The sequence below is a fragment of the Filicampus tigris genome, chromosome 16, assembly GCF_054856515.1.
Source record: "Filicampus tigris isolate MCC_2025a chromosome 16, RoL_Ftig_1.0, whole genome shotgun sequence".
NCBI lineage: Eukaryota > Metazoa > Chordata > Actinopteri > Syngnathiformes > Syngnathidae > Filicampus > Filicampus tigris.
The window spans coordinates 4815943-4840879 of record NC_141232.1 but is presented as its reverse complement, the minus strand read 5'-3'; the positions used below and the strand labels follow the sequence as shown (position 1 = coordinate 4840879).

Below are 24937 nucleotides of genomic sequence, written 5' to 3'. Positions count from 1 at the left end.
GTTCTTAAATGTGGCACGATTGTACAGAGAAGTTAATAGTTAAAAAAAAAAACTTTTTACTCACCATTTAAGTTCCCAGATGTCTCATTATATGACAGGGTTTTGTCTAGGGATCTTTGATACCATTTTTTTTTTAGATTGATTCACCTCTAGTAATTTCAATATATAAAATTTCATTTAATACAACAACCAAAAAAGATGAACAAAGACCTTTCTTTTTTACGTAGATGATGATTTGCCGATTTGTCAAACAGCAAAGCGCCAACTGATGTCGGATTAATTTTTTTATTTTTTTTGCCATAAGTATCGGTGGCTGGTAGTGGAAGCCTCAATGAGTGCCCGATATCTTAAAATAAGTCTGGTATTGGTCTGATGCCATCCCTAATTTTGTAAAAATACTAGAGATAGACCGATATGCTTTTTTCAGGGCCGATACCAATTATTAGTAGTCAATGAGGCCGATAACCGATATTTGGAGCCGATATTGCTTTTCATTAAAAAGGAAAATATTTCATCAAAATCTAAAGAAAAAAATACTCTTAGCTCTGTTGTAATGCCTTTAAGCAGGTTTGCATAATGTTGATTTATTTATTTATTTATTTTTATTTCAAGAAGTTCAAGAAGAAGAATATTCATGTCTGTTATAAAATTCTAACAAAAAGTTCAGGGAGCACCCAGGGTTGTCACCATGTCTTAAAAAGAATAAATGAAAACTTAAACAATAGCTCCGTGTAATTTTCTACAGTAAATGAATATTTCAAAATGACAGAAATGTTACATTTTCACCTATCTTTGTTATGATTTCCACAGTTTTAAATTGATTTATTATCGGCCAGCAGGGTTTAAAAAAAAGGCAGATGCCGATATTCGTCAAAAAGGCAAATATCTGTGCCGATAATTGGCGCAACCGATAATCGGTCCATCCCTAAAAAATACCCTTGCAGTGTTTACGCATCTTATTTTTTATTTACCTTTTGGCTTTGACATTTGCTCCGTCTTTTGGATGAATTAAAAAAAAAACACACACACACACACAACTTGTGGTTGGACAGCCATCATACAGTTCAAGTTTCCATTTTCAAGCTGTTTCGAGTTCTCTTAACATCCTATTGTAAGCCTCAAAAAGCCCCCCCCCCCCCCCCCAACCCCCAAAAAAAACTTGATGCTGGCATGCTTAAGGCCGAGCGATACAAATGATTCTCATAAAGCCACAATGACATTTAGCAAGCTGTCAAGAGCGTTGGCCTGCTGTCACGAAGCTGATTTGTGATGCGATATCAACGCAGTCACCGAAAATGAAGCCGATCTTGTAATGCCATAATTACGAATAATAGAAAATCAAGCCAAACAAGAATGACTAACTGCCCTTGTTCTGTCGCTGCGTGACTTGAAGAAGAGTGCTGTCATTTCACTGTCGCCATTAGAAAAATAAGCCGCGCTCTCTTGTCCTGTTTGTTTCCTGTCACTAAATTGTCTCCTTCAAAGACATTTGGAACGCTACCACTTCTCCTAAGTGCATTACCCTGACAGGAATTCCGTCTGGTTTTTTTTTTTTGTTTGTTTTTTTTTTGGCTCACAATCACAAGGACAAGAAATATCAATTGTGCGGATATTTGTTCCTTTCTCTCCAGAATGCCATGGTGTCCTTCAAGGAGCTGTGCGGGCTGACGCCGGCCGCCAACATGAAGCAGTGCATCTTGACCGTGTCCACTTGGCTGATGAACAGCGAGCGCTCTCTGCGGGTGACCGTGGACCTGAGCGAGGCCTACCCCACTATGGAGGCTCAGGGGCTGGTGCCCGAGCTGCTGCGCAAGGTGCTCAACGCCTACGACATGGTAAGTAAAGCGGGGGGGGGGGGGCACATTCATTTCGACACTTTTCCTCATCTCGCTCGTCGATTTGAGAGACGGGACAACTGTGACAAAATTGGAGGACTCGCTATCATTTCACGTTGGAACTTTCAAAACGGAACACTCGATATGATAATATGACATCTTTTCTCTACCTTTAAAATATTGTTTCTGTGACGATTTCATTTCTCACACGGGATGAATAAAGTATTTATGTCTATAAACTTGTCTAGCTACTGTATCTGTCTCTTATGTCAGTGTTCTGCATGGTACAAATAAGACACACACACACAAAGATATTTCATGCCACATTTTAGGGCTGTGCAATTAATCGAAATTCAGTTACAATTACGATTGCGCTCCACGATTACAAAATCGGCATAATCGTAAAAAAAAACGATTGTTCATATTCATTTCTATCCAAGGCACTATGTTTGATTACACAAGGAAATCATGCTTGAATTTGAAGGAACTTACATTTATTTGTCTTTATATTCTTTACGTTTAAACATTTTCTTGTTTTGTACACCAAAAATTACTGATTGTTTGAATAATAATTTCAATTATTACCAAAATAATCATGATTAATATTTTTTTCGTAATCGAGCTGGGGGGGGTGGGGGGTACGGTATACAATTAAAGGAGAAAGCAACAAAAAAAGTGAGAAAGTCAGTCTGAGCTGCTGCTGGCTCCCTCTCCTGTTGCATTGTGGGTCAAATTGACCACCGTTTCAAACGCACCTGTCGAAAGCCCACATAAGCACAAGGTGAACTTTCAAAGTCAACAACGGTTACGTTAACCCCACTCCTACTCTCTAATATCAAATCGTTTACTATCATGCGATCAGCTCTAACTTTCGATCTTTGCCGCCAGATGATCCAGACCAGCAGAACGCTCATCGAGTCGGCTGACGTGGTCTACTCCAAACTTGTGCAAGCGCAGCGTGCAGGTATGAATGATTCAATTGTCATGTAAATGTTGAGTCTGCTTATCATTTTGTTAACCATTTACATTTTCCAATTATAACCAGATATGCCATATGTGAACAAGTAGCAGCTTCTTCAAGCCAAATCAATACAATTCATTCATTTGCGACACAATTTGAGGTGAACGTGACCGTTCGAGTTTGTCCCTGGAATTATTTTTGCGCACGTTGCGTACGGGTTTTATTGTGTAAGACCCCCACTGGAACTAGAACGTAGACGGGGGAGCCCGCTTCCCGACCCCCGACAGGCCGCCAATAGACGTGAGCAACGCCATATTTTATTAGTTCATTTTCACGTCCTCTCGGCGCAACGGCCGCGTGTCCCGGCGCCTTTTGTCCTCGCCGCGTATCTGCTCGCCCGCAGCCGCTAACGACCAGGCCCCTTTTGTCAACGTGTGAATCGGCGTTTGAGTGTTGATCGTGTCAGCGGGCAGGTGAACACAATGCGCGCACACATTTGGCAAAAAGAAAGAAAAGAGAAGGAGAAGAGAGAGTGTCGGGATGAATGGTTTGCGGGGGGGGGGGGGGGGTAGGATGAAAAGCTCTTCAGAAAAGTGTTTTTTTTTTATTATTTTTTTTTTTTTCTTCTCGCCTCTCTCCCTTAAGTTGGTCTAAAGTCTTCAGCCCGACAGTTGGCATTAATACGACAACTGGAGAGAAACCGCTTGCGATGGCGAAAGTCTCGAGGCTCATTTTAATGCAAGAGGCGGATGAACCAACCTTATTTGAGTGGCATCTATACTTTATGGTCTAGAAGTGTATCATATCTCAAGCAACTGCTGATCGAATGTGCAATCGGGCGACGTCGATACCCGCCTGCCGCATTATGCCGAAGGAAGAGGCAACTCCAAAATACAAGTTAAATGTAAGGAGTCATTTTCTCCAAAGAAGCGACTTTTAGCTCACGATTATTGCTCTCGCGCCGTATATCGAGCGTGAGGATTTTTTCCTCCCTCTCGCTGTCTCCTGTGTTGAGTGACGGAGCTGTAGTGGGTGTGCCGTGCGCTATGAGATGAAATTCATCTCTGGATTCACCACGACTACGGCTCAGTATTTCATACTAGGGCTAGTCAACCTGTGCTTTATAGTGAGGTGTATGTTTTCCATTTTGGCTTAAATGGCCAAATATGGTTCCTTGTAGGGAATGGCATTTGACGGAATTCCCTCGATGGACCAATTGGGGCAAAAAAAAAATAGCAATCAATTCATCAAAAAAAAAAAAAAAAAAAAAATCGGAATATTCTGAATTCCTGTTTCAATAGGGGTGTGGCCTTAGGTCTGCTTGGATGTGGCACAGCATACTAGTTGAGTGCACTCACTTTCTTCCACACACAAATCAATGAATCCATTAAGTTGCTATTACTATGTATAGTCTAGAAATGTGATGCGGTTTCTATACCGTTTATGTATCAAAAGCCCAATTGAAGCCAGTATTCCCCGAGTCCCACAAACCAATTTAAGCCTCCTGTTTTTTTGTTTTTTTTTTCTTTTTCTTGACGATGTCGTCCTTGTGGCCCAACTGGGAAAATAATCAATCGTTTCTTTGGTGCGTTTCTTTGGCGCGCCGCGACGGTCAGCAAAGGAAGCAGAGTAAAGAAAGGCTTAAATGGTTTGCTGCCTAAACGGGCTGCGGGAACAACTGGTGCATAAACGGGCTTCAGAGAGAGTCAAAACCAGAAGTGCTCGTGGCCGTTCCAGCAACATGAACTGCTGATGTCAAATAAAAAGACAACAAAAGTTTTTCGGACAAACATTTTGTTTGGTAATTAAGGACCAAATATTTTGCCGCTTCAGTGGTACGCAGAGCAAATACAGGAAGTAAATGTTCAGGTACTTGTAGCATAACAACTTTGTGTAATGCTAAAGCCTAATAAAAATCCGTTTTTTGCACAACCATAATTAATGGTCAAATAGCAGCTTAAACGGGCTTCAGTGGAAATCGAGTAATCAAGTAGTTCCAAGTGGAAAAGAATTTGGTTGGCACAACCATTTTCTTTTGTAATAAAGCCGGAAATAGTTGCTGCCTAAATAGGCCGCAGAGCAAATTTAAACCGTCGATAAATGTAAAGGCACTGCCGCTGTTTCCACAACAGCCATTGTTAAAGCCATTTTTTTTTTAACAATTGAATTTTGTTTTGTAACCAAGCCCCACATTGTCTGCTGCCTAAACGGGCTGCAGAGGAAATGCGCATAATGCGCTTTTCCTTTTCACCTGCTAGCCGCCGCACCCGCTGCCCTCCCTCCACCAATCAAAACGCACCCCTCGACACCCTTGGCGCGGCCGCAACTTTGCAACTGTGTCATCATTCGTGCCTGAAGTTTTTATTTCATGCGGCGACATTGTTCCATTAGCGTTTGACTGAGGAGGATTCACGATGTCCCGTATTCTCCGCAATACAGCGTGCATTGTACAAAGTGCCGAGCGGAAACAAAGAAATATTCTTCGGGGATACAAAAGTCATTCATCCCCACGGCGGCGTTCGGAGCTTGACTCTATTTAAAAGTCTGACGTTCTTTGACACAGCCTTCTTTCACAGCGGCCGATAAAAATCGCGAAGGTGTACAATCCGACTATTATTGGGCCAAACACGCAAGTGGGGAATGATCCTTTCAGCAATCGTGACTTTGTCTCTGCATGTTGCGGTTTGCGGTTATTGACGTCATTTTGTAAATGTTGTCGTAGCATTTTAATAACATGTTTTGAGGCTTTTTCTTTTGCAGTTAAATGTTTTTTTATTTTTTTTGATTGATTTTGTTATATTTTCACAAGGTAGGATTTGGAATTGTATATTTAATTAAAAAAATGTTATGGTCTTATAAGATAGGATTTGAAAAAGATCCTTTTGATGTCATATTAAAAAAATACTTTTTTGTTTGTTTGTCGTTGTCGTTTTGTTTGAAATATATATTGTTGAAAAAATGTTTTTCCATTTTTCCATTTTTTTCCCATCATTTTTTTAAATATTTAATTATAATTTATCTTAAATGTATAGTTCTTTATAATTTGAAAAAAAACCATAATAAAAGGATTTGATTTGAAAATTTGGAAAAATGTATTTTAGTTCTCTTTCAGCATATTTTTTAACCCACATTTTGGTGCCTATTTCCGTGCCCAAGTGCAATTTAACTGTGCGCATAGTCTTGAGTTTTCTTTCTTTTTGCATTTTCGTAGACTGCGGCCACGCGGTTAGAAATTGGCGTTTGCGCCGTTCTGGGAGTGAACACAACTGACCTGATTCCCAGCTAATCAAAGCACAAACAAGACTCGGTGGAGTCCGTGCAGGACGTAGGCGCACGCAAACTACGTTTATAAGGAACAAATTGTCAGGCAGTCGTTTACGTTATGATTTTTTTTTTTTTTACATTTCTTTTCCAAATTTCAACGATTTTTCCTGTTACGATCAAATATTTTTCCTAGTTAGCAGTTAACATATTTTTTATGTCATTTATTTATTTATTTTCTGCTTATCCCTACCACGAACAACAAAGATAGCAGGTTTGCTATGATCGTTTTTTTTGGGGGGGGGGGCATATACACAAACGTCAATGATATAATTAAGGTCCTTTTTGGAGGGAACAACATTTCCCTACCAATCCACAACAATTATTAGTCACATAAGCCCTCTATTGAGGCTCCTTACGCTCAAGCCCATCTGCCTCACACTGACGCTTAGCTTAGCTCAAAGGCCCCATTTAATGAAGGGGAAAAGCATTTTTGTGACATAAACCTCGGATGCCTCGCCGCATGAGATGATGTTTATGGCTTTAAAGACCAATTACACACTCGGTTGTGATAGCGCCCATCCGTCTCTCACTTAAACGCGCCTGTGGAGTGTTGCCGAAGGTCAAAGTTGGCGGTGATTTGTGGCTCTGTCTCATCCGTGTTGCGGCATTGATTTGTATTCGGCTGCAAATCCTCCTCAGTGGCGTTCCGTCAATCTTGGCGTGCAAATGACGGGCCGATTTGCGGCCCGCTGGCCCTTTTTTTTGTTTTTAGATGGCCTGCGGCGTATACTAAAAATAGCATTTAACACAGCATGCATCGTTATTTATTTCTTTTAAAAAGCAGTGTGAAAATTAAACTGCTACGGCCAGGGGTAGGTTGTAATAGGCTACATCATCTGAGTTGCAGTTATAAAACCAACTTTCGGGATGAATTGTACTTGTCAGAGTATTTTTAACGGAACCTACTTTTTTTTTTTTTTTTTGCTCCTTCAAGTTTCAGAGTGACTAATTTACTGAAGTTGTTGGAGAAACAAGGAAGGAAACTACAGCTGTGTAATCTCTGTCTGGTGAACCAATTGTATTGAATTTGCCTTGTTATTTTTATAAAGTGAAATTCCTGTTTTAAATTTGGGTCTAGTTGGGGTAGATGGTCTGGATGTTTATGCACCGATTTAAAAAAATAAATAAAAAAATAAACAAATCTGAAGTTACTCACCACTTACTCGAGTAGTTTTTTGACTGAGTATGCGGATTCAAATTGCTATTTGGAGGACTGCTTTTACTTTAACTTGCCAGAACAAGTCCAATTATTTGCCTTATGGCCTTGAATTGAGCTGTGATGTAGTTTGTCTAAATAACTACAACTTGTATCACGACAATCTAGAATTGGTTAATCGCTTGGTTGGTTGGTTGGCTCTCGAGGCACAACAGTCGAGGTTAGCATGCGGGCGTATCTAGTGGAGCAGCCGGTAGAGCCGTTGGTGAGGCCCCCCCCCCCCGCCAAGACCACCCCGACTGCACCCCTCCTTATCTCTCTGGTTTGAGGCCACTTGATAGCGATTCCATTAAGACCGAAATCCCAGGGATAAAGATGTCCCGCTCCCCATCTGGCTTTTATTAAGGTCATTGTTGGCCAGCTCAACAACAGGCCGGTGATCATATTCTGGAATGTAATCCGTTGCTACGTATCCCCCTATGTTTGATTGGGTGTTTCTTCAACCCACAAAACGCAGCTCGCCCTGATGAAGACACATCGCCACGGTGACACACTTGAATGGACTGGCACCCGAGTGACATTTAAAGAGCAGGATAAATGCTTAAGGAGGCTCAGTGGTGACCGGCTTATCTCTTGTCACCGTCTGTGTCGCCTTATTCATGAACGGCTTCTGGATTTTGAACCCCGTTCCACGCGTCACCTATATGCTGTTTTTTTAATAGTCAACAATTAGAGCGCCGTCGACGTGAAATGCCGTCAACGTCAATCGCCGTCGACAATATTTTTTTTTAATGGGAATGGGCGGAGAAACGTCTTGGCCGACTCACAACAACGCGTAAACTCCTCAAACATGGCGGACCCTCGGAAGTGTTGACCGTTCCAAGTCAAAAAATGAGAAGTCAGTCTGATGTTTGAAGTTAATGAACTGAAACTTGATTAACTTTGCTCCGTTTTTGATCAATCCCTTTGAAGGAAAATGCCACATTTACAGTACTGACAAGTTCATTCATATTGTAAAATGGTTGACTTCCTTCAACCAGGAACTCGTTCGTTATTCCACTAAATCCAACCCGATCAAATCGTTCCACCTTAAAAACGTATCCTTGAATCGTATCACACCCAATGTATCAAGATACGTATTGTCTTTTATTGGAGGGACGCACACCCCTACTTTATAAACCACAACTGATGAATTGAAGTACTTTTCAAATGGTAAAAGCGTTACAACTTTTGGGATATTTTTTCGAATTTTATTTTTTTCTATTTGTTTGCGTTCTATAGTGACAGTGTCAACCCCCCCCCCCTTACGTGTGCAGGTCTGGATTTCCACGAGGACCTGCATCGCATCGGTGCAAAGGAGGGCCTGAAGGGTCGCAAACTTCAAAAGGCCATGGAGAGCTACGCCTGGAACATCACCGTGCTCAAGGTGACTTATACGTTACGTACACGGGCTGACCATGTAATTCCTCATAAGACCGTGCGAGAGGCATGTTAACCTTCATTTCCCTTCCTCCCATCTTGCTGTGATATATGAAAAGAGGAAGCTCCACATGCTGCGCAGGGGGGCCCCCGCTCGGCCGAACGGATATTTTTATCCCGGCATCGTATTGAGTGAGGGAGCTTCCTCGGCCGAGCTCCTTGGGCGGAGACGACAATGGATGTCTGAAAATTGTAAATAGTAGTTGTACAATATTTTACAATATTGATCAAAATCCCAATTCGTTGTCTGGTCAGTCTTCAAGCTCCACCCCTGATCGCCGCGGTGACGAAAGCCGAACTCGGCGTTGGCCCCGCATCGCCGTCCCCTCAAATGGGTTTAATTTCAGCATGATAGAAGAAATGTGGTGTGTGAAGTGTGCTATAATATAATTCTTGGGGCTATTTTGACAAAAGCATGTCCAAAAAACGCCTAGGAAGTGTTGAAACTGTTCAAAAATGCATACAATGCCTTTAATGGATGACATTTATTTCAACATCATTTTCTTGTTTTTAGTGACACAAAGTTATGATAAATTCTAGCAAGGAATGCAAACAACTCGCTTCCTTATTAAACAAGAATGTTTTTTGCAGGGGGTGGGGGGGGCGGGCATGCAATGTTTTATGAGCTTTCTTTCTGTCAAAGAAAATGGCCTCGGGTAGTTCAAGGATGCTGGCGAGCATTTATCGAAAGACACGGTGTTCCAAAACACACCCGCCTCGGCGCCGTTCTTTTTCCTTGGAATTTTTTTTTTTTTTTTTTTTTTTTATAACCAAAACACTCTAAGGTGACCTTGTCCAAATAACACAAAATGAACGAAGGATTCCATCCTCTTCTTTAAATGCAAACATCTAAAGAGTTGGCCTATTAATGCGAGTTTCGGAGTGTGTTCAAGGGACGTTAATTACACACAAGACTTTTGGTCAGGCGCTGACCTTGTGGAGCCGAGTGTTTACAGTTTGGTGTTTTTTGGGGGGGGGGGGGGGGGGGGGGGGTTTGGTGCGTTGTTAACACCCTTTTCCACCTGCAGGTGAAGAAAAGTCAAAAAGCAATTTAGCCTCATAGTGTACCTAGTGATTCTACAGAAAATCTCTAGGACAAGTTCATCTTGGGTCTATTTGCGATCGACGCACCGACCAAATTTCATGTTGCTAAGTGTTGTCTTTTATGTCAAGTCATTTCACTGCGCCGCCCTGCCCCGCCCAACCACAATGACACAAACAAAACTTTTTCACACTTTAGAGTTTCCTATATGTCTAGTATACGTGGTTCAAATCGGGTAGCAATGGGACAAAATGTTTGCTTTTGTAATGTAAATGTAAAAATGGGCGATTTCCTGTTTGTTTTGCAGCATGATTTCCTGAGACTTTTCTTTCGGGAGTCTACTCGTGATAGACATTCCTTCTTAAATTTAATGTTGAAGTGGCTTCATGAGCTGAATTTTCCAAATATTTAGAGATGCATTTTCGGGGTGTGGGCATAGCTAGCTTGCTAGCTAACTGCACGTTGCAATCACGCCGGATAGCTGTTAACAAGGGAACTCAGTTTTTATCTAGTGAGGGAGGCACAACTCGACCACAGCTAAAAAAAAAAAAAAAAAAAAAAAAAAAACTGAAATGGTGAAAACAGTCGAATGCTAGATTGCCACAATTTAGTACTACATAGTTCGCAATCCCTGCACTTGTTTTCAGTGATTATCTTCAAATTTGTCCAATGCGTTTACAAACAACTCTCTCAATTAATTTTACTGGCATTGTGTAATATTTTTTATAATGTATCATTTTGATGCATTTTTTTTTTTTTTTTTTTTTTTTTTTAGAAAAGTCGCCATTAATTGTGACAATACAAATGGCTTAACACCCAACCTCCATTAAGGAGAAGGTCTGATTTGGACAAACAAGGAGGGGGATTAGGGATTTAATGAGGATAAAGTGGTGGGATTTTGCCTGCTACGTGAGTTTAGCCCTGCCCCCGCCCCCCCCGTGGCTCGCCGCACGCTGAATGCACCCAAGTAAGTGCGTCTCGATCGCTCTCCAGAGGCAAAGCTTGTCACCGTCGTATTTCATGCCCGCTGAGTCACGACTTACATAATTTGTGTGTGTGTGTGGGGGGGGGTTCAATCACATGACTTATTCATACTTGCGTGTGTCGGGTAGTCTCATTTCCAAAGGCCACCTGCAGCAGAGAACTTTACGTTAACGTGCCATTTTGACATCTGGTGAACGGGTCGGGCCTGGCTTGGGATTCTTTATCCTCTGCGAAGAACAACTAACAATATTGTGGCTGCGCACACCAGAAGGAACAGCAAAACGTGTTTAATTTCTTTTCTCTCTTTTTAACTGTCATTACTGTATGTTTTTAGAAAGTACAGTTTTAGTAGAAATGAATACAAAACCAGTCACTCTTGAAAGTGGCCCAGCCTAGCTAATTGTGTCAGGCATAGGAAGAATTGTGTCAATTATCCTCACTTTTATGTAAGAGTGGGACAGAAGGGCTGGAATGCTCACTCTCAGGTACATTTTCAGTAATGGTCAGATCACAAAATTGATTTACCGTTGTTGTTTCATGTCAAATTCGAAGGTTGTGCAGAGATCCAATTATTTGTACTATTCTATGGTCCAGGTTTACTGGCGAGCACTATGTGTATCAACATTTTCCTCCACATATGGCAGCAAACTGTCAGCAGAAATGTTGTAGGAAGTGATGGCCTCGAGAGTGCACTGGAGAAAACCTGGCAAACGAGCAGAGCCCTTTTGTGTTAGTGGTGCTACACTGCCCCCTTGTGTATCTCATTGGTAATGACCCTATAAAGTCACTTTTGGCAAACTACAATTTTGAGTAAATCTGAAAAGGGCTACATTTGGGTGCATATTCCACATTTTTTCGTCTTTCGTCACTGTTGTTAACATTGCAGCATTGCCCAAAACATTTTTTTTTATTTTACTGTGAGTAATGCCCGAATCTATTTTATCGTACAAAGTGAAACTGAAAGTATGTTTGTGCCTCTCTCCCGATGCGACTCTCAACAGCCCGTTTAGTCTACTTTCTTGGTGCGATTTGTAAGTCGTATTCCCTAAAATGTATTATTGTGTATAAATATAATGCATTTTGTGACATCTACACATAACTACAACCCCGTCTAGGTATCGGTTGCCCGCTGATTTTTGTGATCCCTGGCAGGGCTCGGTCGCTATCCGCCGCAGGGGTTCAGTGATCAAATTGTATTTATATTTATATTTTTGTGTGTGTGTGTGTGTGTGGTGGCAGGGCCAGGCGGACCTGTTGAAACACGCCAAGAGTGAGGCACTGGACACCCTACGTCAGATCCACTGTGCGGCTCAGTCCTGTGGCCTCAGTAAGAACGGCGCGTCCTCCCCCCAGCTGCATCATCATCACCCGCCTTATCTCCACCAACACCAGACGCAGCCTCAGGCCAAGGCCTCGCCGCAGCCGCAGCCGCCGCTGCCGTCCCCCTCGCAAACCCAACCCAGGACTGGACCCCATTCCCCGCTCCCACTGCTTCAAACTGTTCCTAAACCACCTCCTTACACACCCCCACCAGCCTTGCCAGCGCACTTCCAGTTTCAGCGGCAAAGGGCAGCGGGAACCTTGGACTCCATCACGGAGAAGGAGATCTTCAGCGACAACCCGGCGGGACCCTGCTGACCCGCAGCCTGTGCCCACGGAGACGAGCACCCGAGAGAAAGTGAAAAAGATGAAGGGGAACGTCTGGAAGCGATGCAGGAAGTGGCGAGCGGTAAAGAAAGAGAGATGGATGATAGCGTCAACCAGATGATGATGATGATGAGGAGGAGGAGGAAGACTGGTCGCGTTAGAAGCGAGACACAAGTGTGAAGGTCAGACTTGAGAGAGCAGAAGAAGAAGATGTAAATGTGCTTTTCACAGTCATAATGCACTCATTTTGTTAAGTTTTATATGCCTATTCTAGACCATGTTTACATAGACACGCGTCTAAAAACCTACATTTTAGTTGTTGCCTTTAAAGGAGAAAATGGAACATACACGAAGTAAGTGGAACGCAATCCGATCCGAGAATCGGTTTAATGAATGAATTTTCCTCTTTGGAAATAATGCGAATTATACTAAAAGATAGTGGTTCTAAACAGGAACTCTGGGGCACTCCGTTACACTCATTTCACACATTAACTGAAGCCAGTTATACACTTACCTTTTTTTTTTTTTCTTGACCAGTTTTTAAAATGTGAGAGACCTCGCACATGACGAGAAAGAAAATGACCATGTACATTCTCACTGTTCTTATCGTGCGGCGTACTCGAGATGACCGTCACAGCAGACCACGCACTTCACAGATCAGACTTAAGATTGTCGACCCTGACCCTTTTCCGAGTAGATGAGGGAGAAAACAAATCATTCTTGACACACCACATCATACCATCCGCTAATCAGTCAGGCATCTGAGAATTGGGCCTTGTCTGAGTTTGATGTAGGACAACTTTGAAAGTTTGTGGACTTAAAGTTCTCAGTAACAACATTGCACACCAGATCCAAATCGTAGCCAATAATATAAATCAATGAAAATAAATATATATATTTTTTTATCATAATGCTTTATGATGAAAATGATACTGGGGGAAGACCACTTCATCAGGCCACTTAATGACATATTCTATCTAAATATTTTTTTTCGGATAGCTTAGTTAGCTTTACATTCAAGTGTGACGTTCCAGTCCGCATGCATTACTCCCATTTTGTTTTCTTCTTCTTCTGCTAGCTCCAAAGTTCTCTCTCGGAGTGACATTCTTTTTCCACACCCTTCCACCTTCTATTCCTCTTCTACTCTGTGGGTACAGGCTGCACCTCATGACCGCTTTCCTTTGGGGTCACACCTCAGCAATTTTGATTTCTTCACACTTTTTATTCCTCTTCTAGCATAGGTTGTGCTCATTTCTTTGCTCTGAGGGACACTTCCGGAATCATTCCTCTGGATTTTAGTTTTAACGTCACCCAACCACCACAATCAGAAAATGTGACTCAACATAAAGTCTAGTGACTGTAGATGTAAACTATTTAAAATGTAAGAAGGGATGATACGAGTACTGTTGTTGACATGAACGGTGGCTGTTCTAATTGTTGTTAGTTCTATGGCTATTCTTTTTTTCACTTTTAATTCTACGTTATGTGATTGTCTGGACAGTCGCCGCATGAAGGGATTGCAATGAGGGAATTACGGGTTAGCGCCACGAGACCAGGGTCCAAAAAAATAAAAAATATATGTGTGAAAAACAACAACAAAAAAAGTACATCAGCCATGTGTGTCACTGCAAAGTGAGTGTGGATTCTGTCAAATCTCCTTGAAGTGACCCATTAAAAGTGGCGTCATTGTTTTGAATGGCTCTTTTATTTATTTGTTTTTTCTAAAGTTAATTTTCAGCATGTTCCAGTCAAAAATAGTTGAACACCTTTCCTCAAATTGTGGCTTCGGAGCGTGCCTGCAGAGCTTACGCGGCATCTGTAATATAACATTATTATAAGAAATTGTACAAAAGTTCAACGCCTTACCCCTAATAAACACCTGGTGCTCTCTACATTTCAGTAAATAAATGCCCCCCATGACTTCAGCTATAATGGACGCTGTGGCACAATTAGTCGCTAGGTTGGTTTTCCACTTATATAAACGCAGCACCTTGAATAAATGCCTGCTTTTGTTGCTCTCACGACGCCGCCATTCGATGGTAAAATGGGGTTTAAAAAAGTAATGCAAAACTATAACTATACTATAAACACTTATACAATAAATTAAATGACTTTATTTTATTGTAAAACTATACATAATAAACACCTTACCTCCTAATAACCACCTGTTACTCTCAAATAAATACATAATAAATAAATAAATTACCTCAAATAAATACCTTCTTTTTTTTACCTTAATTTATTATTCAAAATAATTATTTGAGAATGCCGGAGGGGGAAAAAAAATGCTAAAATATATTTTTTAATACACTAAATGTAAATAAACACCTTACCCCTGATGGATACCCGGTACACTCAAAAGTGAAACGCAGCAAAGATTTGCTTGTCCTTCAAATGGCATCAAACAATTAACTCTGCATTATGACGTTTCAGTCCCGGGCCCAAAATAAGCACTTGCCAACTATGTTGTGTGTGTTCACTGTCATAATAAGATGGCTCTGTGTGAAGAAATTAATTAACCAATGGGGCGTCCTTAGGAATGATCTTCTTATTAAAAAAAGAGGCCAACTTGATATTTGTATAGGAGAACGCCATCGAGCTAATTAGCCCGACTCCCTCACTACTCACCATCATGGCATGTGTTAATAAGCCAGCGGCCCGCCGCCACAAAGACATACCTGCATCGGGTCCAAGAGTCCTGGAGATGATCTACTCGACCAGATTTAATTAGTGGCAGGGAGATGAGCAAAACCGACGGCTCTTATGTCACATTTGGCGCAAAGCCATATAAAAGCAAGAGGCAAGGACTCCCCGGAACAGCAGCCAGAAAATGACGTGGTTCAACCCCAAACTGAAGATGCTGCCTCGGTCAAAAACTTCCAACAAGGTAAGAACACGTTCCTGTTAAGTTGGAGGTTTTGTTTCTCTCGCGCATTCAGAGCTTGTAGAGTAGAGTAGCACTGTTTATTTTTTGTTTTGTTTTACACTAAGTTTGGATTATTTTCTTTGCTGTTTTATTGTAATTTCATTAATTTTCTTGTCTAGTTAGTTTTAAGTAATTTTTTTCGACCTGTATATCCAACGTGAACATTTTGTATCGAAGCGCATACATTTACAGGTAGTAATAACTTGCATTGATTCATTTCCGAATAAGGGAGTATACATTAGGTATTGATTAAAAAATTTGTTAAAAATATGTTTATACTAAAATATAATTTTGTCGTATGTGTTTACAATTTTATACGAGAATATATTTTATTGCATATGTCATTGTTTTATATTATATTTATCGTGTCATTTTGATTTACAATATAAATCAAAAGTTCATTTTTAAATTTCAGTTTTTGTACTACCTGAATTTATTTTGTTTTTGAGAATACATTTTTAATCTTAAGATTCTATATTTATTGCTCAATTCAGATGCATGTATATATTAGTGTAGATACTGTATACATATTTATTAGTATATTTTCACGTAAACCATTTTTAAAATTATTTTTATACATGGATACACGGATTTGTATTTTTTAGATTTTTTTTTTTTTCCCCATTTAGTACCATAATTGATTTCGTCACCCAAATTCACCTTAATTTGAAATTCAATATTTAATGTATGTTTAATGTATTGTTTGAATGAATTTTTCTAGTTCTGTTTCCACCGCTAATATGTGTACCTCAGCAGAAGGTGTCGGTTGTGGTGCTGGCGCTCGTGCTGCTGTCCCACGAGGCTCGCTGTGACCCTCACAGCGTGTCCGGCGAGTGCTGCAGGCAGCCATCGCGGGCGTGTCGCCTGCACCTGCTGCTGTGTCGCTCGGGCGGGGTCAGCGGCGGACTGGCCGACGCCTCCACCGGCATCTTGACCTTGGGCAAGCGCATGGAAGACGAAGGCGCCTTCAACAGCCGCCTACAGCAGCTCCTGTATGGGTCCCGGAGCCATGCCGCCGGCATCCTCACCATGGGCAGGAGGGCCCACAGCCTGTGGGGGTCACCCTCGGACGCCACGCCCCCACCTGTTTAATGGGCTACAGGCGGGGCCGGCTTTGGATTTCTGCCAGGGGCCACCAGATTTCCAGGGGCCCCTAAACATCTCATAAAAACTGATGAATAAAGTTTTCTTCCATTTAAAGCAATTATTTTTGTTGTAGTCTTAATTCACACGCAAAAAAAACCCAAAACATCTAATTGCTTAATCTGTCATGATACTTTCGAGTGCTACCGCCATCCTTCTCATGCAATGGACTATTCTATCTTGTTCCGATTGGGTGCCTTGTGTGTCTTGGCCTAAAATGTCTGTTCCAAACCAAAATGGCACACTTCCTGTTTTCGTCACGGTTCATTGGGACTTTTTCATGCGTTCTATTATAATATACATGTCCACCCGATTTCATTTTGATAGGTGAAAGCAGTGTAAGGGGCTAATTTTTTTTTTTTTTCCTAACTTCCAGGGATGCGACTGAGTGAGTTCTGGGGCGTGGGGGGGTGGTAGTGTTTAGGACCCCTAAATTTAATACATTTTCGGATACAGGAAGTTCAAAAATAGCATGAGATCTGCTGCTTCTGCTCAGGATACACACACTATCAAAAATTCCGGATTTCGTGGCACTAAGGTCCGTGTCTCTTTTGGTCAATGGATATTACGTTTGGAAGCAGATATGAAAAATGGAAAAAACGACTCGTTATTTGATTTTCATTTTAAAATACAAGCACCAAAATTGAAATACAGCTTAATTTTCTAATTTTTTTTGTCTTGGAACGAGTAACAAAAAGTCTAAAAACGGTTTTATTTTCTTTTTTTAATTCTAAAACGAAAATGGAATACAGCTCGTGACAAATCGAAATACGGCTCGTATATCTGTTTTAGATTCCCGGAAGTTGTCAACGAAAGCATTTCTCCTAGTGACCAGGAGATGGCGACAGCGTAGCGCCTGGAGACGATTGTACCCTGGAGAAAATTGTTGGTATCCTCTGTTCAAGAAATAATAATAATAAATCAATGATAAGTAATAAAAACAAATAAAACAAAATCATGAAATTGGATTCCGTGGTGTTATTTTTGTTAACAATCGTGTGCTCCGACCATGGTGCTAGAAATAGTAGTATATCCCACAATCCCATGCGGCGGCGCGTGCTCCGTCTTTGCGAATGCAGCTAGTAAGTCTAAATATTTTGATCGTTTACGGGACTACAAGTTTTAAGTGAATTTTAACCATTTGTAGCGATGACGAAGTAAACTTTGACTTTAGACAGGCAGGCGAGTGTGCGGGAAATTGCGTGTGATTGTTATGTTATGCGGAAAGGCACCCAGGAACAATTGTTTCTTGCCGGTGTTTAATTTACAGCGTACACATTTTGTGTTTTACGTTTACCGACAATCTCTGACAATTGTGTTTCAAACTAATCCAACACAAATCAACGTTTCTTTGTAATGCAGGAGCCGAGCCAGGAGACCGCCGGTCGACAAAATGTGAAGGAAGAAGAAGAAGCGCAAAACATGTCAGACATGACTGCTGCTGCTGCTGTTGAGAGCGAAGAGGAAGATGTGGAGTCTGTTACTCACGCTGACGTTTTGGATATTTTTGAGGAGGGGCTCGCTCGCCTTGTGCAAGATCCATTACTCTGCGATCTTCCCATTCAGGTGCGTTTGTTTTCTGTCCAGCTTGTGTGCAGCTTGCTGAAGCGATGAAGATGATGGCAAAGCAAACACCTTGACAAATTATAGAAATAGTTGTCAGTCTCTCTGTTAGTTTTGTTGACATTGGGAAATTGTTTTTAATCTTGTTAATTTATTTCAAAGTTACGGTTCCAATCACTAGGAAAAAATCCACGCAAACCAAATCAGTAATCCATCCATCCCACAATTGTTATGGTTGGGAGTCTTTATTATTATTATTTTTTTAATTATTATTTTTTTTTTGCAGGTGACATTGGAGGAAATCAATTCTCAGATTGCACTAGAGTACGGCCAGGCCATGACTGTCAAGGTTTTAAAGGCTGACGGTGAAATAATGCGTATGTTTTAAAAATTATTTTTATCATAACTTATGGCTGTAAAGATGTTGAGAAAAGTATTAAATATATATTCCAAATGTTTTAAATTTAAAAATATGTGACTATATTCTCACAATATTGCACTTATTGTCAACAATGCTTATTCCGTTAAAAGAATAATTACCTTGTTTGTATGTTTATTATTTCAGTTAACTACAATACACTGTTACCACAATAATTATTTGAATGCAATATAGTAATTGGTGGTCATTTTTATAAATCTTTGTGTTCCAGCCATTGTGGTGGTGCAAGATGCCAGCGTGCTAGATTTGAAGAAAGCCATTCGCAGGTTCGTAGCGCTGAAGCAGCAGCGTGAAGGCGGAATGACGCACATCAGCTGGTAACATACAAACCCACTCGTAAATACATTTTACATGTCACAATCATATATGTATGTGTGTGTGTGTGTGTGTGTGTGTGTATATATATATATATATATATATATATATATATATATATATATATATCCTTCCTTCTCAGGAGGTATATTTGGAGGAGTTATAATTTGGTGTTTCAAGGGGAAAAATTGGAAGATGACCGCGTGAGGCTGAAAGAGTAAGTGAATAAAAACTTGGTTTTTATCTTATCTGTAATTTCATATTGATAATTGACATTTTATTGGTTTGTTTTCGCAGCTATGGAATCAGAAACAGAGATGAGGTGACGTTCATGAAGAGGCTCAGGAAGAAATGAATGCTCTTCTGCCCCTCAGATTTCAGATTTTATCCGTACACGTGAAGCTTTTATTTGTAGTTATATTTTGTTGCTATTTAATCACGTTTTTTACTTTTTACTTCCGCTCCTGTGATTCTGTTTTATAAAATAATATTTTCCACATCAGCAGAAGATGTTTTCGATTTTAGGCGGTGTTCAAGTACAACTTTTCTCTTCCAGACACTGGCAACAGGAAGTCAACTCAATTAAAAAAAAAATAGAAAATAGTTTACACAATGACAGTTACTATACCTGCACACACCAAATTTGCATGTGTCAACACATTTTACAGGGTTAAAACTGCAACTAATTATTCAACCTGTTGTTATATTGTGGATTCAAACTTCAAGAACAAGGTAAAAGTACAATAACACTCAAATTATGCTTGACAATATGTCATCTATAATTCAAAGTGATTCCAGCTGATGCATGTTCAAGCTGGTCAATTCTAGAAATGACCAGAAGGTGGCGTCGAAGTACAACTTCAGTTGATGCTTTTTGGAGGGCTGGAACAGCTGGAAATATTTCACTGTTCAGCAAGACACCAAGACGCATGTCAACCAGACTTTGCAAGCATATTTTTAAGAGCTCTGAGATTGACTGGTTGTTGTTCTTCGTGGTACTCCATGTTGTTCATCATAAAAAGTGTGATCAGGCCGTTAAGACACCCCCTCCCATCGCACATGTGCAAGTATTTGAGTCGTTGTTGTTTGTGTCTCCAAATCATGTGGCTGTTGCAGACATTTGTCCCAATCCAATACTGTGCCCATCCCTTGTAGGAGCAAAGCTTGGTGCGGGCAAAAGCGGGCAACCGTTTGGCGACCCGTCAGGCTTCTCCATTCTGTCTCCCCCTGTTGGTCATTGGGAGTTTTTGTCGCTTGGTCGGCTTGTAACTTCAGTGAATTTGCACTGTACTCTCGTGCAGGTGCACCGACAATAAATTCAATTCGATTCCATTCCAAGAAGACTGACTTGACGTTTGAGTTAAATATGCTGATGTGTGTTCTTGGTGGAAGTGTTTTGAGGAATGTCTTAAGTATTCCTAAGTCTGGCCTTGCCTTCCCAATTCTAGTCTTGTAAGACTTTGTCACCGCCTCCATCTTTCTCCATGATGCTCCCCCAGGATGTGAATGTCAACCTTTTCCAGTGTTTCTCCTTCCAGCTTTTGTCTATCATCTATTTTATGGTTCATGCACATCACCTCGGTTGATGGATTGTTGGTGTTAAGCCCTGTGGAGAGTGAAGTTATGGCAATTTTTGACATTTTTGTCTGAGTACCTGGGTTGTTTTTAGTATGCACCAGTCGACTGCCAAAAGAAAAAAGTGGCCTAGGAGGTAGCCCTGTTGGATGCCTGTCTCTACTAAGCTGTGTGTTAAATATCTTATACATAACTCTGCGGCAGTGGCAGTTCTGGCATGTGCATTATGTAAGGCCCCACAAAAAAATCCTATCTGAAATGCTTTTCTCTTGCGTAACGCATGACGTCATTACCATCTGTATGGGGTATTTGCTTCCCATTGTGAGGCCACCCACACACCCCAGCCGGACCCCACGGCATCCAAACCGAGACCCAGTATGCCCCCAACATGATGACCATCATCGCCTACCCCCGACTGATCCACTAGCGAGCAATTTCGGGGGGGGGGGGGCGCACTGGAGGCACCACACCCTTTAGTTGCGCTCCGTAGCATAAGGAGTGCTTGCATGAATCAAGAATTCAGAAGAATTTGGGAGGAGTCATTGAGATAACCCTTTCATGTTAGCTGAGTCACACTAGCATGTCAGCAAACATGCTCGAATGCACTGTTTCTCAACATTTATTGCGGCCGTTGCATTCGAAAAGTCTCATGGCACCAAAATGTCACGAAGAGCATGTCATTGTCCTTGCTGTCACGTTACGTCGCTAGCATAGATAGATGAACAAAGATATATTTGTGTCGGACAAATAAAGTAAAATTGGGCCATTTCCCGTAGCTCCCCCTGGTGCCCCCCCCCCTGAAAACCGTAAAATATTTATAGCATTTATCTAACAATTTTAAAAATAAAAAAAATACACAAACCTTGTACAAGCTTTTAAATGGTTCAATTGATTACAATTGTATTAATTTTAATATAATTTTGAATTGAGCAAGGATTATTTCCTAATTGTATTTTACATATTTTATACCTACCGGTGAGTTTTTTGGTGTTTTTTTTTTTTTTTACTTCATCTCCAAATGATCAGGACCAACTATTTTAGAAATCATATGTGACCCTTGAACGCAAAAAGTTTGCCCACCTGTTGCAGTACATTAATTCGCTATGTTGCATCCAGTGCGTGTTTGTCAAGCAGAAAAACATCCATTTGATCAATTCTACTGTTGTTTATAATGCACACTGCAATGAAAGCGTGGAATTATCTGCAATGTCACTTGAGCGGCTCCTCCCCTGGCAGCTGCAGCGCAGATAAGAAAGCAACAAAAAAAAAAACACGAGTCATAATCTGAAACTAAAATAAATGCGCCGTAAGAGCCACGATTTGAAATCTGGTCCAATTGGACGGCGACGTTTTTTAAATACGCTCCAATAAGTTAGTCAGTCGAGGATGTAAAGGATGAAAAGACTGATTCCACCTGTAAATATTTTTTACATACTGTATGCTCTTAAAAAAACGTTTTTGGTGACAAGGACGTATATATACAGAATAATAAAACACTTGATTAATTGCATGATGGATGTAATTGATTTGCTTAGTGGCCGGGCATGGCTTAGTGGTAGAGTGGTTGTGGGTTTGATTCCCGGCCATCGTGACCATATCGAAGTATCCTTGAGCAAGATACTGAACCCCCAGTTGCACCTGATGCTGGTGAATGTTAAATGTTAATGACAATGTTAAAGTGCTTTGAGTACCTAAGGTAGAAAAGTGCTATAAAGTGAAAGCTCGGGGTTTTTTTTCGATTTCCTCAAATGTCCAGTGCAGAATAAATGTGGTCAACTCATTTTTCCAAAATGTTTTAATCTGAGCAAAAATATATTTAGGGACACTAAAGCCATCTCTCATTAAAATTTGCTGTTGACCACTGTCATTTTCTGTCGTTTTACTAAAACGCGCTGTACAAGGAGACGACAATGGATGAGTTTGAGGTCACTTTCAAGTTGCTCATGATAGATCACCTCCCTGAAAAGTGTTGCCGCGGAGGCTGAGGGGTGTCGCTGCGAGGCACAATGAGCAGATGTTGGGTTATCTCCTCGTTCGGCGTGCGGCAGCCTATCTCATCAGAGGCGGTCCTGGGTGCGGCCCAGCTTTTCTGCCTATAAAAAGCCCCCCGTCACACTCAAGTAGCATCACAACCCTCATAGCAACTGCAAAGATGACCAGTCTCACCAAGAGAGACAAGGCAACCGTCAAGGCCTTCTGGGACAAAGTGTCCCCAAAGGTCGAGGACATCGGCGTGCAGGCTCTGTCCAGGTAGGCCTCGGCTCAACGCTCCGTTTTTTGCCCGCTTCCCTTCGCGTCCTTATTCGACATCTTCTTCTTCTTCTTCTTCTTCTTCTTGCGCAGGCTGCTGGTTGTGTACCCCCAGACCAAGACCTACTTTGCCCACTGGAAGGACTTGAGCCCCGGCTCCGAGCCCGTCAAGAAGCACGGCAAGGCCATCATGAATGGTGTGGGCAGCGCTGTGGGCATGCTGGATGACCTGAAGGGAGGCCTCCAGCCCCTTAGCGAGCTGCACGCCTTCACCCTGAGAGTGGACCCCGCCAACTTCAAGGTAAAGCCACTCACGAAAGCCCCATGTACAGTGAACTCCATTTACCTCACAACAAGCGGCAGTTTGGCACAATTCATCCCGAAAACTTTGAACTGTCTAACGCCACTCCAAGTGTGTTTCAAACACAACTTTGCTTAGCTTAATGCAAAACGACGCACAAGGAATAGCATTGATGGTCCCAATGTACGCAGAAAAAATAACAAGACTCGCGGGCATGTTTTCTTTATCCTCTGCGAAAAACAACAAACATTACTGCAGTTAGGCGCAGAGGCACAAAAATCAAATTACAAGAATATGGGCTCATCAATTTGCTTCGTAAACCAAAGTAATCCGCATTCCGACAATGAAATGACAAATGAGCGCGCGCGGCATGTGAGGTTGGCAACGTAATACATGGCACTATGCTCTTCTTCACAGATTTTCACCCACTGCATTCTCGTGGTTTTGGCCAACTTGTTCCCCGTCGACTTCACCCCCGAGGTGCACGTGGCCATGGACAAGTTCCTGGCCTCTGTGTCTCTGTCCCTGGCCGAGAAATACAGATAAACGGGCAGAAAACCACCCCCCCCGGGAAAACAGGCAGCAGCAGCGGCATGTCTTTACTGTGTGCTTGTCATCAATAAATGCAAAATTGAAAAAAAAAAAACACACAAATCTTTGGACTGTTCTTTTCAAATTTGAGTGCTGCAGGATTTCAAAGTGGCAAAAAATTCCACATTTATGCAAAGTGGCCCGTCATGCATAAAAAATTGCATCCCAAACTTTATTGACCCCGTCACCATGAGAAAAATCGCACAGCGCATCACCAAACACGCACAAAAATATTATAATGAATTGAGGATAATCTCATCTCAATTTACCAACAAGTTTACGTGTTACTTCATTTACTTATTTCGTTGAACACAAAGCTATTCTTCTGTTGCATGAATGGTAACGGGCGGATAATACACAAGTTTATAAGATCTTCTGCCATCTAGTAGAAGTGCATTTTTTTCTTCTGCCTGTCATTATATGTTGCTGTTACTGAAGATTTTACAGAAATTACAAGCTAAAAATTATAGTGATCAATTGGGTTTATTGAAGGATTTACTATAAATAGACCATTTCGTGCACGTAATTTTTCAATTTTAAAGTGATCCAATAATTTTCTCCATTGGAATTAGGATGTGTTACCATCACAAAGCTCTCTCAAACTGCAGGGAATGTTAAGTAGCATTTTAACACTCCCCACTCATACAAGACTGATAAATTGTCAAGTGAATTCAATTGTTACCGTGATAAAACTTTAATCAAATGTACAACCCCGAGTTTTAAGTGGTCTTTACATTGCAAAGCACATTGAGTTGCCTTGTGTATGAAATGTGCCATCTAAATAAAGCTGCCTTGACCTTGCCTAATGTTATATCCGCATAGATAGATAAATAAAATGGCCGAACGACCTTAAGCGGATGTCTCTGGGTTCACTTTATGTCCACTTAAAGGACTCTACTCCAAAACAAAGATCCCGAAAAGTATATTACGTACCAGCCACACGAGAGGCTACTTTTGGTGCTAGCTAAAAGGCCTGACAGCCGCGAATACTCGTGACGCGCGCTCCTTGTAATGTTAGCATGCCGGATGCCAGTGTGCTGAGCTCATGCCTCAAGATGGCGGCGATGAGACCTTGTAACCTAAATTTGTGCTTAGTGGCCGCCAGCTGTTAGTCACTCTTGACAGCTGCTCGCTACGCATGTGTTGAAGTTGACCATCCAGACTTTAATGGAGTGAGGATAGTGGGAGAGGAGACCTTTTGTTTTTTGTTTTTAAATGATCTTTTTATTGGGAAAATGCAAAAAGATTTACATTCACATTACATAGACTACTTCAATCCGAACAATCCCACTTTGCTGTAAAGTGAAAATAAATGTCTTCTAAATTCGACACATTCGTCAAGCCAACAACCTGGAAAAATGGATGCTACTTTGTCTAGCATATTTCTTTAGCCTACATATAATTAC

The 24937-nt window shown here is 41.3% G+C and overlaps 4 protein-coding genes across 6 annotated transcripts in view; all 4 read left to right on the top strand.

The window, feature by feature from the left end:
* The window catches only part of LOC147134257 (inactive phospholipase C-like protein 2), a 54054-nt gene extending 39935 nt beyond the window's left edge, over nt 1-14119 (top strand). Inside the window, exons 3-6 of the mRNA XM_086055823.1 lie at nt 1632-1835; nt 2724-2799; nt 8593-8702; nt 12021-14119. Coding sequence (XP_085911949.1) covers nt 1632-1835; nt 2724-2799; nt 8593-8702; nt 12021-12419 — 789 coding nt within the window. The 3' untranslated portion in view covers nt 12420-14119. The remainder of the gene's footprint in view (nt 1-1631; nt 1836-2723; nt 2800-8592; nt 8703-12020) is intronic.
* Nucleotides 14120-14757: 638 nt separating this feature from the next.
* On the top strand, nt 14758-16643 carry hcrt (hypocretin (orexin) neuropeptide precursor). 2 transcript variants are annotated; one of them, XM_086055939.1, is made up of 2 exons: nt 14758-15315; nt 16111-16643. In XM_086055939.1, exons 1-2 carry the CDS (start codon nt 15259-15261, stop codon nt 16444-16446), a joined length of 393 nt encoding a protein of 130 aa, XP_085912065.1. In that variant the 5' UTR covers nt 14758-15258; the 3' UTR covers nt 16447-16643. The 2 variants fall into 2 exon arrangements, with proteins under 2 accessions (XP_085912065.1, XP_085912063.1); XM_086055937.1 differs by having other exon boundaries at nt 16108-16643.
* Nucleotides 16644-17536: 893 nt separating this feature from the next.
* Nucleotides 17537-19316, top strand: snrnp25 (small nuclear ribonucleoprotein 25). 2 transcript variants are annotated; one of them, XM_086055512.1, is made up of 6 exons: nt 17537-17579; nt 17860-18063; nt 18347-18437; nt 18711-18816; nt 18957-19031; nt 19112-19316. In XM_086055512.1, the coding sequence occupies exons 1-6, from the start codon at nt 17571-17573 to the stop codon at nt 19167-19169; spliced, it is 543 nt and encodes a 180-aa protein (XP_085911638.1). In that variant the 5' UTR covers nt 17537-17570; the 3' UTR covers nt 19170-19316. The 2 variants fall into 2 exon arrangements, with proteins under 2 accessions (XP_085911638.1, XP_085911639.1); XM_086055513.1 differs by lacking the exon at nt 17537-17579 and having other exon boundaries at nt 17667-18063.
* Nucleotides 19317-22473: 3157 nt separating this feature from the next.
* Nucleotides 22474-23701, top strand: LOC147134254 (hemoglobin embryonic subunit alpha-like). The gene is made up of 3 exons (XM_086055511.1): nt 22474-22639; nt 22733-22940; nt 23358-23701. Exons 1-3 carry the CDS (start codon nt 22542-22544, stop codon nt 23484-23486), a joined length of 435 nt encoding a protein of 144 aa, XP_085911637.1. The 5' UTR covers nt 22474-22541; the 3' UTR covers nt 23487-23701.
* Nucleotides 23702-24937: the final 1236 nt, after the last annotated feature.